Source organism: Gallinula chloropus (assembly GCF_964237585.1).
Source record: "Gallinula chloropus genome assembly, chromosome: 3".
NCBI classification, from domain to species: Eukaryota; Metazoa; Chordata; class Aves; order Gruiformes; family Rallidae; genus Gallinula; species Gallinula chloropus.
In genome coordinates this window covers 40,343,735-40,363,867 of record NC_140087.1, presented here as the reverse complement: position 1 = coordinate 40,363,867, position 20,133 = coordinate 40,343,735, and the positions used below count along the sequence as shown (strand labels likewise).

Genomic DNA, 20,133 nt, shown 5'->3' with positions numbered 1-20,133 from the left:
GAACTAGGTTTACAGAGACCACTGTCACCTGTCTTCCCCCACAGCCTTTCTGGAGAAATGCTTTGTTACTTTGGGCTGTCTCCTCAAATAGAGTCTTAGAATGCTGTACTCAGGTAGGGAAGCAATCTGAGGGCATCTGACAGACCTTGCTTACCGGTAGCCATTCATCACACCAGGTCACAGGTGCACTTAGAGGTCATCTTCTTAACGATGCTATGGGGCTGCCAACACAGGAACCAACAAAAGCTGAAAAACCCTGTAGAATTTAATCACTGTAACAACATGTCTCAGCTTGTAAAAGGAAGAAGTAGCTTATACCTCTTGCATTGGACCTAGTAACAGCAGATATTTTCAAAGAACTTCCTTATGTGCTCTCATTAAAAAATAAGTAATCAGCAGTCACTGAATCACTAGGTTGGAAAAGACCTTTGAGATCATCAAGTCCAACCATACCCATCCTCTACTAAACCATATCCCTATGCACCTCATCTACCCATCTTTCAAATACATCCAGGGTTGGTGACTCAACCATCTCCATCAGCCTTTTCCAATACTCAATAACCCTTTCAGCAAAGGACTTTTTCCTAATGTCTAATCTGAACCTGCTGTGGTGCAGCTTGAGTCCATTCCTCCTCATCCTATCACCTGTCACTTGGGCAAAAAGACCAACACTCAACTCTCTACAATCTCCTTTCAGGTAATTGTAGGTGGTGATAAGGTCTTCCCTTAACCTCCTCTTCTCCAAGCTAAACAACCCCACTTCCCTCAGCCACTCCTCATAAGGTTTGCTCTCCAGCCCCTTCACCAGCCTGGTTGCCCTTCTCTGGACATACTCCAGAAACTCAATGTCTTTAACATGGGGTTATGTTAAGTAGTGGAGTGAAAGAAAAGCCAATAAGCCAATAAATCTTTCTCCTGCACAAAAGCCAGGCCCAGACACCAGTTCCTTGAGCCCACAGGTATAATTACACTGGGTGCACCAACAAAGGAAATTTACATTAGCAACATGGGAGCAGCCACTGCAAAGCATGTCCTTCTGTTTGCAAAGTGCCAAGCACTTCACATTAAGGATTTCTACAGAGGCTACTGGGCACTATCACAACAGAAATAGCAGCTTCACATTTGCTAACAACAGATCAGGACATTTATAGCTCTAGATATCAGTGACTGGAGCTTCACATTGCCTAACTATTATTCTTCCTCTTACAGAAGCACACAGTCTTCACACTGGGGTTCAGAACACATCTTTGGATTACTATGCCAGAGCTAAATCCTGCACAGTTTGGAAAAAAATCTCAGTTTGGAGCAAAAGCCTGAGCCTGAATAGAAGCTATTGATGGAGTCAATGGCATGCTCAAGGCAGTGTTTTACTAACATAGTAACAAGGAAGTTACTATGTATGATGAGCATATGATTTGTGCTCTGTAAACCTGTCATGGTTCAGCCCCAGGCAGCAGATGATCCACCCACACTCAGACTGTCACTGACCAGGCCCTTTTACTGGGGAGGTGCAGGGGGCATGTATCTACCCAGTGACAATTAACTGGAAAAGTTCCTATTTAAATAAGAGCTGTGAATTTTGATTGCTGTTCAAAGATAAAAGTGGTGCTTCCCATCCAACCTGCATGCCCACCAAGCCAGAGCAAATAAATGTTTTCTGATGTCAGAATGGGGAACCAGAGGTCCTGCATGTTTTACTCTGCAACTGATATGCTCTGCTCCCTTGGGCTAATCATGTCTGTGCTTCTGGCTAACCCACGTCTCAGGCTGGCACTGGGACCTATGCCCTGTTTCCTTTTGCCCCATTTCGCACATTCCTAGCCTCTCCCGGCTCCATGCCCCTGGACCCTGACCTTCCCCAGGCTCCATTTCTTCACTCCTTTCCCCACCCTTCCTCTCTGTTTTTCAGACACTGACATACCTCAGAGCTTCCTGTCCTCTTGGCATTTTCCTTGAGCCAAGAGATGAGGCTCATGTTAGTATGAATTCCTCCAGTGTGCAACTGCTGTTTCTAAGGATACCTGTTTCGAGACAAGGACTAGCTGTCAGGTTGGACAGGTGGACAGCTAGATCACTGCTGGTTTGGAGTATGTCCTACTGTATGTTGTTCAGTTCTAAGTCACAGAATAAAGATCTGCACCTGGGCAGCCTGTGGCTGCTCAAAGAAAAAAAAAAAAGTAAAAAAAAGTCCCAACTTCCCCTGGCTCCTGTTCTACTTCTCTGCTTTGCTCCCAAGCACTGCCCCACGTGAATTGATGTAGCACTGGTATCTACAGTCATACTTTATACATAATTTTTCCATTAAACCCTTTCTGGCAAAGTACACCTAATTAGCAAGTAAGCACAGATCAAATGCCATAGCTACTGGTGAAGGAGGTGTGCCACTGGAGAATTCTTTCATTTGAAGACAGCGCAATGTTATATGAGTGCGTTCAAAGTTTTATTCCCTGCCTCTTACACTACAGACCACAGCTATGAGCGTGCCACATCCACACCCTCTTCAGTTGTTCTCAACATAATAAAATAACTCAAAATCTGAAGAGTGAACTTAAGGACTCAAAATCTAAAAGGGTTACACACCTATTTCTGTAAGCATTCTCTTCTGCATAACCTATTCATCCAGCCCATAAAAATAAATTTAATTCCATGGCAGATGAGAAACAACTCACATGAGCTGCTGTTGTAAGTCCCTTTTTCTTGTCTTGGCCAGTCCTTGCTTCTTCAAGCACCCAAGCCTCTTTACCACTGCATTTTCTAGAAAGCTGAGATCTCCCTTCAAGCCCTCACTGAGATGCTGCCTCATTTGGTGTTCACTTATCACAAACCTCAGGTCAACTCACTCTCCTGGAGGGACTAGCGTTTGCTACTGCTCCTGCTTAGATAACATTAGGATTCTCATCTGTTTCCAAACCTGAATATGAAATCCCCCAGGAAAAGGAATATCTGAGAACCTCAAGTTTTGATTTCTATGTCTCTCCCTATTCTCCCAGCCCTATCTGCAGGAATAGCAAGGCAAATACAGAAGAACAATATGTATTTCCACAGGGAGCCTCCTGCTTCCTAAGTCCTCCAGACTTAACTGCTAAAGCTGGCTTTATATTACAGACAGATTTTTTTCCTTTCTATCGCACTTCCACTTCCTCAGTTGCTGTGTCCACAAAGGTCTCATTTAAGCAACATTTCTCTCCATTCATTCATTCATTATGTTGACTGCCTTATAAAAAAAAATTAAAGAGACCTGCTGCATCTCATTCAATCCCATCAGCTTCTTCCATCAGCTCTGATGTGGCTCCTTTACTTCTTACCAACTACAAACGGCCCTGAAATAGGCAGCATTTTCCCTTCCACATCAAGAATTGATTACATTCCTCCCTTAGGGCCAGACTCAACTAGGTCCTATGCACTATAACCCCCATCAATGTTTTAGTAGGGTAAAAAAAACGCTTTCCGATTATTAGCAAGGCTGGGCCTGGAGTTTTTATAACCTAGTATCATCAAAACCTCCAGCCCGCCAGGCAAGCTAGGATGTTATTTATTTGTGGAGGAGGCAGAAGAGAGAGGGAAGACAGAGCAAGCAGGCGAACACAGCGCTTTTCATCACAGCTAAATACTAGAGGTCTGGTAATAAGCCCGGCAGAGCACAGCAAGATGCTTCACAGAAACTCGCTGGGTCAGGACTGAAGTGGGCTGGCAGATCTGGACACAAATGACCACAGTCCTGCCTGCTGGCTGCAGCCACTTGCCCATACATGAACTTTGTATCAAGATCCTTTCATAGACCCTAGTACAGTGGCCTCCAAAATGGGGCGCACCCATCCCAGGGAGCACACAAGACAATCCACTGGGGTGCTAGAAGAAAGTAGTTGGGTTTTTTTTTTACTATTAACACAAAATAAATACTATGTAAATATTATATCACTATCTCATGCTTTTAAAATGTCTATTTTTGCAAATGTTTTATAATGTACATACAGTAATACACTACAGTACATGTACATAAATAATTCATAAATTAATATAAGTAGATGAGGGTACCTGCTCAAGAAACTTCTACTGATAGAGGTATGTGATCAAAAAGTCAGCCTGGAGAAGAGAAAGCTCCAGGGAGCCCTTACTGCAGCCTTCCAGTACCTGAAGGGGCCTACAGGAAAGCTGGGGAAAGGGTGTTTGCAAGGGCAGGGAGTGACAGGACAAGGGGTAATGGCCTTTAAGCTGAAGGAGGAGAGATTTAGACTATGAGGAATAAATTCTTGACTGTGAGGGTGGTGAGGCCCTGGCAGAGGTTGCCCAGAGCAGCTGTGGCTGCCCCCTCCCTGGCAGTGCTCAAGGCCAAGTTGGATGGGGCTTTGGGCAGCCTGGGCTAGTGGAGGGTGTCCCTGCCCATGGCAAGGGGTTGGAACTAGGTGGTCTTTGAGGTCCTTTCCAACCCAAACCAGTCTGTGGTTCTAAATTCAGAGAATATTGCCCTACAGCTCTTCAGTAATAGCATTCAGGACTAAAGCTGTCTAGCAGACAGTTTACTCTTTAGCAGGGGACTGGGTGAGCACTCGAATCCTATGAGCTTCAGCTGATCTACCTGTGGGGTTTATACTGGTATAGCCAGTTTACTTTGAAAATGAGTAAGTTTTCCTTTGTCCTCCTTAGAAAATGGTTGTTCTTGTAAGAACACGGGAGTGATAATACCAGCCACGGGTACTTTTGAATTGGTGTAGTGATTTTCATGTCAGTCTGCTATTAGCACATTACTACACTCTGTCACTAAAGTAGGACCACATATGCATAAATTTAAGTACGTGCTTATAACCTCCTCTGGATTCAAAGTATAGTGTACTATACTAACATTCCTTGACACATTTAAGTCTTTTGCTTTGTGAGTGACACAAATTAAAAAGATGTTTAACAGTCTTAAATGTTTTCCTCTAGCAGAAGTAAGTTTCTAGGGCACACGCTTGTCGTGCAGCCAGCCATGCAAATTATTAATCTTATAAGGAAGACTGAAGCTGTAATATGCATAGTGGTAGAAAAGGATGGAAGTGTCTTTATCACATAAACCCTCTGTATTCTCTTCTCCAGCCCTGCCGGCCTCCCTTCAGGACTTTATGCCTATCACTCAGTAGACTCCAATTGTTCTTCTCAAACCTTGGCAAACAAATTGCAACTGATGTGTTCTTCAGGGAACACGGGGGTTTCATTTTGATCACAGGTCTTACTGTTAGCTTCTACCACTTGTACTCAGATCTGATACCAAACTTATTACTTCTGTGAGTATATAAATTGTTTATTAGAAACTATGTTTAGGGAGCAATCCAGTCACACAACTTGCCATTGAGTTTTAGGCATGTAACAGTGTCAGGCACTTGTACATTCTCTTGTCTTGTACAGTCAAAGTAAATAGGTTGTACTTTTCAACAAACATCAAAAGGCATCTCAGAAGAAATTTTCAAGGCTACAGTGTGGGACTTAACTAACTGACAACACTAATCTCTTCTAAGGGTCTCTCAGACTCCAGTCCAGCAGACTGCAGTTGAGGCAGACACTCAACCTTAAGCTACAGTCATCAAATTATTCTTAGGCACCAGTGCCACACTAGACTGAAGTGCCTGATTTTGAAGTGCGATAACACATGCTTCTTATAGCCCAGGGCAGCTCTACAGTTAACAGTAGAAGTAATGTCAAGTGATGCAGTCTGTACCAAACAAAGAATAACTATAGAAGAGTAGTGAGTTCCTTAGAGGCATAACAAAAATGGTGCTTAAAGGCTCTGCTTAGAAGACATAACTGAGTTTAAAAGCTTGCTTAACTTCTCCTCCTTCTAAACTCACAAGGCAATTTATAATGGCTGGCTGTGTCAGTGGTCACAAAGAAACACTTAAAATTTGTCTGTGTGTCTCCTTTCTTTAAGGAGCATTCAGGTTCCACCAATATGTAGAACAGTGAGTTTATCTAGCCTTGATGAGAAAAAGGAATGCAAAACAGCCATGCCAAAACTGCTTAAACAATCACAACATTGTTTTCTTTATAGAAATTATTACTTGTTTCTGGCCATGTCCTCCTGCCTCTAGAACCAATGTCTGGGGGATAAGGGGCTCCATCATACACTGTGCAAGCCAGGAAAGACATAGTAGACCCAATCTCCACTCCCACCAGTAGTGCTGAGGGAAAAGGGAAAATAATCTTTAAACACTTGCCTCAAAGAATCAGGCCCATTACTCTGCATTAGCCTCTAAACTTTCACAAGTCTCTTCTAGTAGGCAGCAAGAGCACAAATGCATTCACACCTCAGCCCAAATAAAATGTTCACTCAAAACTCTATGCAGGGGCAGGTGACATTCCCAAAGTACAGCCTTCATCCAAACAGAAGTCTGATTAATCATGGGATAACCAAACCCATAAATAAATACCACTCATTAGATCTGAAAATTCAAATTTTGAGCTGCACACTTCATTCCTTCCAGCTTTCTAATGCTAAGTTTGATGTTGTGGTGGGTGTGACAGTTGTTCACATATCACATCTCCTACACACACAGATCTGGAACATCAGCTGCAGCGGGTGTGGGTGAGCAGCATGGCCAGGGGCATCTGCCCGTCACTTTGGTATGTTAGAAGTACCAGCTGTCATCTTTATGTGACACTATGAATGGAAGAACATGCAGAGTCTGGTTTCACACAGCCCTACCTCTCGACATCAACTAGCTTTTTCATGGCAGGAGAAGCTGTTAGAGCCCACAGGTTCTTCTCACTAGAGATGTGCTGTCTAGTAAGGACTGAACTCAAGCAAGACATCTTTCAGCAAGGGCAATTCAAAAGGCTATCACCCCCCATCAGCTACTTTTTCTATAAGGAAAAAAGCTCAATACCTGGAAGACCTTTACCTTCTCCTCCCACAGGAACAGACCTGGGCACGTGAGGCAGAGCAGAATTACAAAGTGTCCAGCTTAGTAAGCAGCAAAATTTGAACAATGAACCCCTGCCCTGGACTACCTGCAATTTTAACAGGAACAGTGGAGACATGGTGTCCAGCAGAGCCCAGAAGAATTTAAAAAAAAAAATAGAAGTTTCATAATGACTAAGAACATGGTGTTAAAATGCGAAGTATCAGTAGGATCTATATTAAGGCGCAAGAGAAACGTTCATTTTTATGACAGCAAAGAATTCTAGGAAGCAAAATACAATTAGAGAAACCAAATGCTGTGGTAGAGAAGAGTAGGTTAGGAAAAGGTTATAGCACAGATTAAAAGGATTCAGTAGAAATGGAAAGCTTCAAAGTAAAGTTCTGAACAGCTTTTGTTATACTTGTTTCTTACTCCTTTTCCGATTAAAGTATTGTGCTGAAGCATTCTCCCTTTAGCTGCCCATTTCAGCTTAAAAAGAAAGAATCCCATCTCCCTTTTATCTTGGGAAGAAAGCTGACATTAGAAGAATAGGTAGCCCACTGCTCCATGTCAAGCCGCTCCAGGTCAATACTCAGACCTCTTTTGAGTCAACCTTTCAGCAAAAGGCCTGAAGAAAAGGCACAGTTTGTATTTCAACGTTCCACTTGCTCAACTGCAATATCTGCCCATAAAATGCTATCAAATGTTTCTGCTTCAACATACAATGCAAATGGCTGCTTTTAGAAAGAAACTAATGCTCACTTAGTTTCTTTTCATTGATTCAGGGAGCGATAGCCAACAGCCAGGAAGAAAAGACTTAAAACCTGGTACAATGTCAACACTAGCACTAACAGCGTCAAGGCCATTTCACATTCCTAGAACAATTTCATATTCGGTACCTACTTTGACAATACCAATTCAAAACCAGCCATAGCTGAATACCATACACTCACTGCCTTGACCCAGAAAGAAAGCAGGTGCTGGCACTGCAATTTGCACTTCGAGCTCAACGTGGTTGGTATTTACCCCAGCCCAGTGGGATTGTAGGATTAGGTACTTCTGGCTATGCTCCCACCCCTCTTAACCAGAGACAGCAGTGTCTTGTACAGACTGAGCAAAAATGCTCTTTAACCAAATAAAATGGCGATGGAGTGGAAGGAGAAGGAAGTGAGGCCCGTGCAATTTTCAGGACATGTATTCACAATTCACCTAGGCAAACTTTAGCTGACTGGGCAAGGATTTTGCCTATGTTTTCAAGGCAACTAATGAGGTTCATAAAAGAGTATGTCTCATGAGTCTGAGGACAGGACACCAGAAGCTGCAATACCTGTGACAGAGGCAATCACACAAAAAAATTCAAATGTTGCAGTTCAGTATCTATCTTAGGTTCTAAAGCTCAAATACTAGGAGCCCCATAACCTAACTGGATCCATGTTCAAGGTAACACACTAAGCTTTTTCTCAGCTTAGTGACTTTCAGACTTTGAAAGAGAAATTAGAGACTTTAAACTTGTTACTCTGATTTCAATGCTCCTCAAAGACCAAATAGATTTTGGAGGAAAGTCTAATCAAGTACTTCAAGACAAATGCAGAGCACTCTTATCACAGGCAGATCACCTTACAATTGGTTTTAGTGGGTAAACTTCTAAGATACTACTTACAGGATAGTTGGATTTATCTGCTCTGTTTCTAGATAGGCACTTGTTAATCGGCAGCAACAGGGATAAGAGTATTAACATCACTCTCCTCTGTACTCAGATTTTGACTGAGAGTTCTCTGGATGAAAGTACAGAACTTTGGGAAAGAGATAGTTTCTTTTTTTTTACTATAACATGGAACTAGAACTGAGTGTATCATCAAGACGCTAACACGCATTGCTGGGCTGACCTGTTACTTTCTCATTTTTAGCCTAGAGGGAAAGAAAAAAAGGGGGAAAAAGCCAATCTCAAATATACTTGAGGAAAGTATCAGGAAGAGACCACCTAAGTGCCAGCAGTACATTTTGCAAAATGAAACAATTTTGTAATTTCATAAAGAAGCAAAGAAACAACTTTCTGATAGCCAGTCCATGAACTGGAGAAACATGGAGCAGACATGCTGTTCTCCCTTCTTGCCAAGACATACATCACATGGTCATCATCAGTTATTGCAGGCATCTGGACAATGACTTGGCTGGGCCTACTCCAGGTCTGTGCTTGTTTTCCTCCACTCGCATAGTCCATAGAGGTTTGTGCTGAGATTTAGCTGCAAGGATGTTCTTCATACCTCAAGGAGTCATGGACCAAGGCAAGTACAAACCCAGGCACTGCTGGAGGATGCAGTAACTAAGTGCCTCCAAAGTGCAGCATTGCTAATCTCAAGTATTTGGGTAGTGTTGCATCAGGCCTCCCTGGTATAAGAATATTAGTGGTTTTAACACAAAGGAGTTTTGTGATTGAATCTTCTATCTCATATGACCATCGACACACAACTCAATAGCATAGAAACGTGGGTGAGAACAATAGCCAGAACAACTACCTTAATGAATCAGGAGGCCTTCAACAAGCACACAGCTGTTTCACTCAAGCATCACACAGCTTTCTCCCTGTTCCCAAAGCTGATGCAGAAGAATCAATAGCAAGTCTTCTGCATAGCAGTCCAACATACAACTTTCCACTAAGCAGCTTCCTTAGAGTTTTCATTTATTTTAACCAGAGAAGAGTTCTGGAAGGGACATCAGGAAGTCCTTTAGTCCAGGCCTCTATCTCCATTCAGCACACATACTGGGTACCAGGCCATTACAACAGGCTAGCACCACTTTTGTTGGGTTTCCAGTGACACACTTCCTGTCTTCTGCAGCCCTGCACTGCCCACCTGAGAGTGTCTATCATGTCTGATTTAATTATCCATCAGCTCCGTGTATACCACATATTCCTTATATTCAGTCTTCAGAGCAGGTAAGGCAGATAATTCCCTTTCTTATAGCAGCCCTTACTTATCCATGTGGCCACCCAGCTTAAAAACAGAATACTGAAAGGTCACCCAGTTCATAGATTTTCTGCTTCTCAGTCCTCTCCCTTCACATTTGACTATTTGCTTTGGGTTGGTGACCTGTACTATCTCTCCTAAATGGCAAACCGATCTCATCACAAATCTTGTTCAAATATCTGGGGAGGATGTTTGCCTTTTCACAACAACATGACACTGAGTCACATTTTTTCTGGTGTTCAGCCTCAACCTCCTTTTCCACCTAAACAGTTCTTCTTCCCCTCGATTTTCCACTTCTGCTGTTAGTCACTGCTGCCTTCACACAACATGTTTTTCTCTTGCACCATGCCCTTTCCCCCCCTCCGGGCTATTTCAGGCTGTCAAGAACCTTGTGAATTCTCACCCTGCCCTCCAGTGTACTTGGAGTCCCTCACAGCTTCATGTTATCCAAATGTGTAACAAACGAATTCAGTAAGTCCACCTCCATTCAGGAAGGCGGCTTCAGATTCTCATTAAATTAACTTAAAAAAATAAATTCTTCCATCAGAACATTTAAGCTTTTGCCAGATCTTTATGCAACATGTTTTGGAGATACTGGGCCAGATCCTATCAAATTCAAATAGAGACAGAACCAGACATTTGCAGTAATGATTTTAGTGAGAATATCTAGATGGTATTTATTCATTCACATACCTTTTCTTCTCGTGCTATATATTTTAATCTCTGTAAGGTTTGTTGCAGCAGATAGAGCATAACACAAAGCACAACGTGAAACTTAGAGCTAGCAATGCAAAGATGGTTCATGCCCGAAGAAGGTGCTTCCAATTCAGTTTAGAAAACCAGGAGATAAGTCTGATGTGGAACACAGTGATTGTGGCGAGCCCTCACAAGGCTCAGATAGCTCCTGCCCATGTACAACCACTCCAGGCACCATAACCTCCACGAGCTGGTACCTTGTTTCATACACCAGAAGTAACTTGAACCAAAACAAACTTGCAGGGAACCTATGGAACAGAAAGGTCACAAGAAGACAGCATGCTCTCTCCCAGTGGCTCTGTGGCAGCAGCTGTGCTCCACATGGCACAGGGGAGGGCTGGCTACAGACAGGCAGCCAGAGGGGTAGGAAGCAGAACACAAATGTCCCTCCTTGGGAAAAGAGTGATGCATTTTGTAGTAAATGACATCCCACTCTTTCCACTTGACAGGGTTGTCCCTGATAAATAAGGAATGACCCTCTCAAAAAAGGCCTTTCTTCATCTGCTTCTGTACTACTGGGTAATGACTCACACTTAAACTGACATCAGAGATGGTCTAAAACAGCAACCCCCTGTCATTGTGCCCCACATCTGGGACTTAAATGCTTGAAGTCGCTTCCTTTCCTTACCCTTAAAAGAAAGGGCTGGGACTATCTGCAGCAATGTTAGCATTATGAAAGTACCTGCAGATCACTCAAAGGCACCCCAAGTCTTAGTGCTTAGTTTCTTTTAATCTCAAAGCCAATGTCAAGAAGGAATTAATGCAGAGTTCATGAGTATAAACCTTCAGACATTGTATTCTACTTCATCTCAAACCAACCAATAAATACATAATAGGTTGTTTATAATTAAGGAATAATTATGATGACCAAGAGATGAGGGAAAGTCTTCAGTTTAAGGAGGTCTTACCATTTAGTGATCCTTTTCAGGTACACAATTCAGCAAACTAAAACCCCTTTGAAAGACTAAAGAAGAATTTATATCCACATAGGTATCTATACCCATGATGAAGTGTATCCAGAATGGCAGACGTAAGAGCATCTTACATTACTCAGGATCATCTTGAGAATTTCTTGCCCCAAGTTCATTTTCACCAGGCTACTGCAGTATGCAAAGGCTTACAAACCACCACCCAGCCCTCTGGGGAAGGCTGTCCACCTCTCCCCTTGCAGTCCAGTTGAACTGTTTTCTCTGCACTGGGACAGAATAAGTAATCCTAGTGCTAACATGCCCAAGTGTACACATCCATGAGTTTCAATACATAAAACCTCTTCAAAGTAGTTTTTCAGGACACGGATTGACAAGATTACCACTGCCCAAAGCCCTGTATCAGCAGGGTGCACACAGCAGCAGACAGCACTGTGACATCAACAGGAACAGCCACACACCCACAGCTACACACTGGCCCCAGACTGCACACCTACAAGTGCTACCCACAGGAAGTCAGCAGCCAGCACCTACCTTTCAAAAAAAGAAAAAAAATAAAGCAGCGATGACTATATGGACTGGATATTCAGTTTCCAAAAGAGCGAATTTCGTAACTAACTTAAAAAAGGAAAGATATTCTAATTTTTTGCTCCAATTTCATCTTTCATATACACCCACCTCTCTGCCATATGTAATCAAAAATGAATCACAGTTCTAACAGCAGCTTTCAGTCTTTTTCTCCACTAGAAATAACACTTCCATTTGTGCCCAGTGATGGGCTCACTGTATCTTCTCAAACCAGTCCAACTCACACCCAATTCCCCCTATTCATACAGGCATACATGATACTCTTTGATTCACTGTCTCCTGTGTGTGTCTCTGGCATGTGTTTTGCACCCTTACAGTGTGCCTCACTGACTACACTTCAGTTTGCTCAGTTTTCAACTAGACAGCTACAGCTTTGTATTGCTCACTGAACAGAAGTTACTTGGGTTTGCTCTTTGTCCTTTTAAATGGTGATCAGAGTTTGTAAATATAGGTCATATGAATCCCTCATGCTGTCCAAGAAAGCAGAATTGAAAGCATGTTTTCTGTCCTGTACCATTAGAACCAGTTGTCTTCACAGAAAATCAGCAGATAATCCAGGAGTAATTTACACGTAGAAAAAGTAAGTGAAGGAACCTCCCAAACCTATTCCCCTGCAGTCCCTCGACCAAGAAGCTCTGGTTTTGGTTTTAAAAGATTCACCCAGTTATGGGTCAATTCATTTTCAGACAGAACCAGTGACTGATTAAATTCCTGAAGGAACAGGATGAAGAAGTGGGAGCTTGGATGAGCTTCTAGAAAGGATGCCTTGCCACAAGGAAGTGAGATGTCAAATGCTAGCATTCTCAGGCATTTGTCTTAGCCATGCATTCCTTTTGAGCCCATCTGTTCTGTTTTCTAATAACATGCCCATTTTTTGGCAGTATGTGGAAGGATGAGGTATTTTAGGCATTATGTTCCACCAACCTCTAGATAAGATGTGTAGCTATATCCACAACTACCTCCCCTTTGGGATGCACCTTGTATTCCCAAACTGCTACATCTACGTGCTCCAAAATTTTCAAAGCTTGAGCATGGGAAGGAAAACACCTACAAGAATAAGCACACCTAAGAGAAATTTCCAGCTTCTTCTGAATCTGTGGCACCCAGGATAGCTTCCCGTGACATAGCAATCTATACAGACTCAGCAGAGAGGCTACTCTCCTCTCCAGACTGACCTAATGGTATGCAGAAAAGGAAATTGTTTGCTGTACTGTTTCTGTGATGTTGACAAAAGGACATGAGTAGCTGTAGGAACCAATCTGCTTCTTTTAAATTACCCCATCAGTAGCTGCAAGGGGAAAAGACTCATTTGATGCAGTGACAGCTCTAAGAGTAAATATACTTTTTCTCTGTAAAAGGCTAGTTGGTGTCTATGGAGAAGACCTTGATCTGCAGTGCTTATAAACTTCCACGTCTCAAGTACTGACCAAAACCGGTTCTCTGTATAAAAACAGAGAGCAGTTTTTTTCCATGAAGTTTATCAATACTAGGTTATTCCCTAAATGCATGTTCAGTAGCAGAGACACAGGGATTTAAAAAAAAAAAGCCAAATAGCTCAGTTGCACCACATTTTAGAATCAATAAGACTGTCACATCACGCACTTGCATCACTTCAGTGATGGTGGAAGCAGGAAAACACGCTCTAAACCCAGTAAAACCACCAGGAGAGAACATTTAGATTTCCTGAGACATATGAGATATTAAGCCTTTGCATAATCCACTTATTCAGAGAAAATTCAAACCTTCAAGTCATCCTATAAAGTATCTGGGAAGTAGCAGTGTACATCCTTGAGCTGTCTTGAGCATGATGACAGCATCACAACACTTCTAGGAAGATGGCAGTAATTCCTACTTAGAATGCAAGAACAGATTATATAGATGCACAGATTTTTTCCAGTGTTTTCAGTTAGTTATGCAAACCAAAAGCAACTAATTTCTCCCATAAGCAAGCAAGAACAAGTCACGGCAGTAGCATGTTATCCACTTACAGTCAGAGAATCTGTCCCACATATTTCTGAAACAGAATCCAGCATCAGCAACTAAGTAGCTTTCATAGCTTTTCTTCCACCTCTGGAAAGCATTGACCTCAATCTAGTCAAACTAAAACCTTCAGATTCAATTTGGGGCTTGAACCAAGCTCACCACCACTGTTAAGACTGTGGCATGCATACAGCCCTCATGGCCCAATCTGACCCAAGAGGTCTTCCTCCAGGCTTCCTGCTGCTGGAATGCTGCCTTCCCACACCCTCACCCTTGGGAAGAGAACGTGCATTGGATCTCCCCCTAGATCCTGTAAAGGCTTTCCACAGCTCTTGGCCCAGTTACAATTACAGCCGTTCCAATAATGGCTAAAAGCCTCTCTCTCCTCATTTGGATTGCTTTCCCCCCTTTGATTACTTAACTTTACTGAATTGTTTAGCTCTGCTAGAACTATTTAGAACATAGGTCAAATGAGCAACCCCAGGCTCTATCAATACATATTGTATCGCATGATTCACCGGAGACCAGCTCAAAGGAACTAAATTAACTTTCCTTATTTAACATTCATAAAACAACAGTACTGAAAAAATTCCAAAGGAGCATGAAGTCTTATTAGCTGACATGCAAACAGGCACTTGTGATTAAACATAAGAAAAAACCCTTCTTTACTATGAGGGTGGTCACAACCTGGAATTTAAAGCTGTACCTTTCTTCCTTGACTTTGCCTGGAACGTGCTACCATCCTGCAGACAGGCTCATTGTATCTCTCAGATAACAACATACCCTCCTTTGTGCACAAGATCACCTCTCATGGCAGCCATGATGGAATAAACGGCTGCTTCTTATAACCTGGTCTTTCTGGTAAAGAACAATTTCTTAAAAACAACACCACCACAAACAATTTAAAATATGCATTTCAACCTCTTCAGGGTGAGAGGAAGAGCCTTATGGCTAGATATGGTCCATACAACTTCTCCCTGAAAGCATGTTCTTCGAAGACAGTAACTTATGGCACATTTAGTGTTTCAGAGAAATACTCTGGAAATCCATAAAACCTAGTTACTCTCTCTAAATGCACCTTGAGTAGGAGCTGCTACGCTCTTTCATCAAGGAATTCTTAACATTTAGTTCTTGAGTCAAGGCTTAAGAAAACGGTTTGGAGGGCACAGAAAAAGGAAACCATAGCACCAACTGGCAGTAACTTTGAGGACTTCAGCATTAACTTTTGCTCTGACTTCCCTGCTATTGCTGCCATCCAATAATGTTATCCTGAACAACAGGAAGCACTCCTACATCCGAGGTCCAATTTTCTGGTCACTAAACTATATAGATAGATATAGGAAGCACTGAACAAAAATGCTAGCTATCCCAATTCAGGAACACCAAGCTGCTTCAGTACCAAGATATTTGCATCTTCTAAGACCCTCCACAATGAAAGACCAAAACCAATAGTGCCTCTGTGTGTTACAGCACATTTCCTGGCCAGATTACTGTGCTAACAAGGGAAGGCACCACACAGAGCCATCCCACTCTTGAAGAAAGTGAACACAAATTAAATCTGAGACAGGAGCAACCAGAATCAAGAATTTGCATTGAGTTACTGGCATTTAAGTCATTAAAGTAATAATAGTGGCTTGCCCACTCTCTCCATTTCAACCGTTTTCCCTGTCCTATCAGCAATTTGTTCTCTTACTCTTTCTGCACTGCCACAACTAGCTTTGTCCTCAGAGGAAGGGATGCCAGAGGAGCCCTAGTTATCCCCTCTTCCAGAATTAAAGTACAGTTTGGGCAGAGGTCAGCTCTGTTCCTAGAAGCCTACCTATCTGTAGGTTCACTTCCCAACACATCAATCCTGCTTCCTGTTCACAGCAAGGTTTGGAGACAAGAAGGGAGATGCCAAAACATGTCTGGATCCAATGTTTGATCATGGATGCCATTATCCCCTTAAACACTTGTTGACCTATCCATGGACCTGCTGTAGCCAGGCTCTCTTTGCAAGGGGAAATGCCTCCAAGACCACCTATCCACCCCTCCATGCCAGTACCTCAGAACTCACATTACTGCTTAGATGTGTGTGACAGGCACTTGAGCTCCCTTGTTTCCTCAACCTAATTTAATCATAACTACACAGTGCTGGTAGGTATCAGTTTAAAAATCAGGGCATCACAACCTGGTCGGGATTTTTCTCAGCACTGAAAAAGAATGATTTCACAGAGCAGCTTAACTGGAAATAACACAAAGTGCCAGCAAGCCATCTGTTCTAACCTCTGTGTTAAAAGTTAACAGCTATTTTGGATTTTCACAAAGGAAGTCAGCTGAAGCTATTCATGTTTTGTGTCCATCCCTCCCCCCGCCGGGGAGTCTAAGCGCCTACCATTTTTACTAAGTGGAACAGGAACAATAGTAACTGGAAATCCCTGAAGAAGGGGCACAAAACAAAAGTCAGGGACACAGACAGCACAGTGTAGCATAGCAATGGCATCCAGCATTTGCTCCCAACACGGAAGTCAATCCAGACCTTTCCCAGTTTGTCAGAATCCGCCACACAGCTGTGTCAAGCAGGCATCACCAAGAACACAGGCAGTGGCTGACTGCACTGAGGTCAAACTGAACCATCTCACGGCCTCCAACACATCTAGGCCTCTAGTATATTTTTTGAGATGACATATCAGTTAGCCTGTCTGTACTCAAGAGTAATTCTAAAGATGGATAAAAAAAATGATAAAGTCAATAGTACTTTCTACTTCTAGTTAAAAAGACCACAAGAGTTTTCTAAGTGCCTCTTCAGGTTTTTTCTTGGGAGCTCTAACTCATTTTCATTAGCTAACTTAATCCTTTTTCTCCTCCACAACTTCCCTTTTGTGAAGAAGCAGTGTCCCAAACTGAACAGCTTGACACTAGGCTTGATCCTAGTCTGATTCAAGGACTTATTTCCAGCATTGACGCAGTTGAAGTCTCTTGAGACTTCAGTCCACAGGGATATTTGCCTTCTGGCATCAGATGATGTCAGGTACCTCCACTTCTTCGCCTGAGATCTCAACCAGAAGGCTACACTAGGAAGTTTTGGTGCTAGCCTGAGATTTATCTCAGTCTCATGAAGGCTTCTTCCTTTTAAGCTCAGAGCCTAGAAAGGATTCTTATATCCAACACATCTGAAGGGAGAACACGGTTTTGTTCGTCCTCTGTGTCTGACCCTGCATTTCTTTCTTGTACTCTATGAGTGACTGAAAGATACACTGTCACTGCAAGGGACCGCTGTCTTCACCTCAGTAGACACCTTTTCCTCAGCAGGTATGGATCTGAACAGTGTCCAACAAAGTGATAACAATGCCAGTACAAGTATGCTTAGTGAGACTCCAATCAGGATACACACAAGGCCTAAAACCAATCCATCTACAAACTAGAATTGCAAGGGCTACGTTATATACAATGCAGTAGTTTCCATAGCCTGGAATTTGAGCAGTCAAAATAAATATACCACAGAGGGTGTAAATTTCACATGTATCAAATCATGACGCTAACAGAACTTCAGCCAAACCAAATCACCATACTATGAGCAGCATGCAGCACCTACCATCATCATGATGATCAACAGAATGAGAAAGCAGCAGCAACCTCTTCTCCATCTATTACTAGGAGAAAATATTTACAGCAATACCCATAAACCTTCCTTGAGAGACTTCTGCATCTATTTCTGACAATCATAAATCATACTCCTTTATTTCAAAGGAAATCTGACTGCATGAATTAATAGGTCAACTTAATTATTTTCCAAACCAGCATTAAAACACTAATCCCAGTTCTGCCTATTTTAAAATGGATAATACTATAAAGTAATGATATGAAGAAATAAGCCAGCAAAGGCAGCAAAATTAAGCAATAATTGATGCTCAAATAGAATCACAACATGAAACCTATGGTCCAGAACCTGATCTTAGATATGCTTGGGATTAAGCATCATCAGTAAAACTTAGAGTAATTTAAAGAGGTGTGCCAGCTTGATATTTAAATATTTTACAGGGTCTAGCTATTTCTGGAGGTAGAAACAGCTTCTATACATGCATATGTCAGAAGCACAACAGAACTGTCCCTGGGCTCCAGTACTAGCACCACCTTACTCCCCCATCCCAAGCTGCTTCCTCAGACAGGAATATACCACAGACAGGTTTCTGCCTGTCACATCGCACAGATTTCAGCACTCACCAAGTGCTGAAGTGCTCTTCTGCATCCACCTTTTCATAGCAATATGAAGGAATTAAAGACTACCAAAAAAAAAGTGAAGACAAGCAACCTTAAGACAGGCACACTGTCTGTCAGCTTGGTTGATGATGACAGCAGTCATCACATCATGCTCCAAGATGTGTCTTATTTCCCACCCCAGCTCTTCATAACCTTTTTTTCCCCTTCTCTTGCAAAGCCCTGTTGGTACACAGTCAACTTAAGTCATTGAGGCCTGGGGCTCCCTAGGCAAACCAGTGATGCAACTTGCTACACAAGCCAGCCCACGTAGATCTCCCTGCTGTGCACTGCTGCTGTATGGCACATCATGTCATTTCACCACTCTTGGTACTCGCACCATGCGAGAAGGGTTAAGGTTAGGTTCTGCTGTACAGAACGCCTTGCAGTCTGAGGGAATCCCAGCCCCAGCCCCGCAGCCCTTCTGCACAGGGCTGGCCAGGTCACCCGCATCGCTCAGACCCGCGGCCCAGGGGCCTGGGCAGCACGTCCCGCTCGGGGCAGCGCCTACCCGCTTCCCGCGGGGAGCCCCGCGGCTACCAGCGCTCGGGGCACCGCTACGGCGCGGCGAGGGGATGCCTGTGACTAAGCACAGGCGGCCTCCCCTCGCACGCCCAGGCTATACGCGCACCAGCGCGGCCCGCCCCGGGCACCAGCGGCCTGACAGCAGGGCCGTTCCCGGGAGGGGACCGGGCAGGAGGCACCTGTCGTCCTCGCCGCCCCCAACGTTAGGGGCCGGGCCCGCAAGGGCTTCCAAGCCGGCGCTGCCGGGCACGGCTGCGCCCCGACTCAGGCCCCGGCGTCGCGCTCGGGGCACAGCCCGCAGGCACCCCCACTCCCCGGGGGCCGCCCGGAGACGCCCGGCCCCGCCGCCCTCTGCCCCGGCAGCCCGTCCTCCGCCGTACCGCTGCTATCCTTGAAGTGAGGGGGTGGGACGTCTCGCAGCGACCGGGTCCAGCCCCCCTTCTCCGTTTCCTCCTCCTCTTCCTCCTCCATAGGGCCGGGGCCGCCCGGGACGGCGCTGCCGCCGCCGCAGACCTGCCGCTGCCGCCGCCGCTCCGCTGGGGTGGCCGCCGCCCTGGGGGCGCGGCGCCGGGCCGCCCTGCCCCGCGGGCCCGGCCCCTCCGGTCGCCCCTCGTCCTCCTCGTCGTCCTCCTCGTCCTGGGAAGAAGCAGCGGAGCGGGAGTCAGCCGAGGTGCTGTAGAAGGGGTTCCCGCTGCTGTCCTGGCCCGACTCCCCGAAGACGTCGTCGGAGATCTGCAGGCTCTCGTAGCGGGAGCGGGCCGCCTCCAGCAGCGACAGCGCCTTCCTCCGCGCCGGCCCGCCGCCGCCCTCCGCCATCATCTCGGCTGCTGCCAGCAGCCGCCCGCGCTCCCCTCGGCCGGGCTCAGCCGGGTCCTGCGGCCGCAAGCAGCAGCCCAGCAGCAGGAGCGGCTCGGGCACGGTGGCGGGCAGGCAGGGTGTAGGGGAAGCCCCGCCACCGCCGGGGCTGAGCCCTGCCTCCCGCTCCCGCCCGCACCACCCGCCCCTGTGTGTGTGCAGGGACATGGGGGGAAGGAGCCAGCTCAACATCTCCAAGTACCACATCCAGCCAATTACCGCGGCAGTCCGCGCCCGGGAGGTGGGGTTATATGGGCGCCGCGGGCTAGCGCGGGCCGCCCACCGCCCGCCCTGCCGCCCGCCGCCGCTCCGCCCATTTAAAACCACAGCGCCGGCTGCAGCGGGGCCGTCGCTGCGCGCCGCTGCCGGAAGGGGGGGTCCCTGCGGCCGGCCCCGGCCCCCGCCCCGGCCCCGGCCCCCGCCCCTGCC

General features: G+C 45.0%; 1 protein-coding gene across 1 annotated transcript in view; it reads right to left on the bottom strand.

Moving 5' to 3' along the window:
• The window catches only part of PGBD5 (piggyBac transposable element derived 5), a gene marked incomplete at both ends in the record, with an annotated part of 64,745 nt that extends 44,834 nt beyond the window's left edge, over positions 1-19,911 (bottom strand). Inside the window, one exon of the mRNA XM_084262591.1 lies at positions 19,230-19,911. Within this exon, the coding sequence (XP_084118717.1) occupies positions 19,230-19,911 (682 nt within the window). The remainder of the gene's footprint in view (positions 1-19,229) is intronic.
• Between the last annotated feature and the right edge of the window lie 222 nt (positions 19,912-20,133).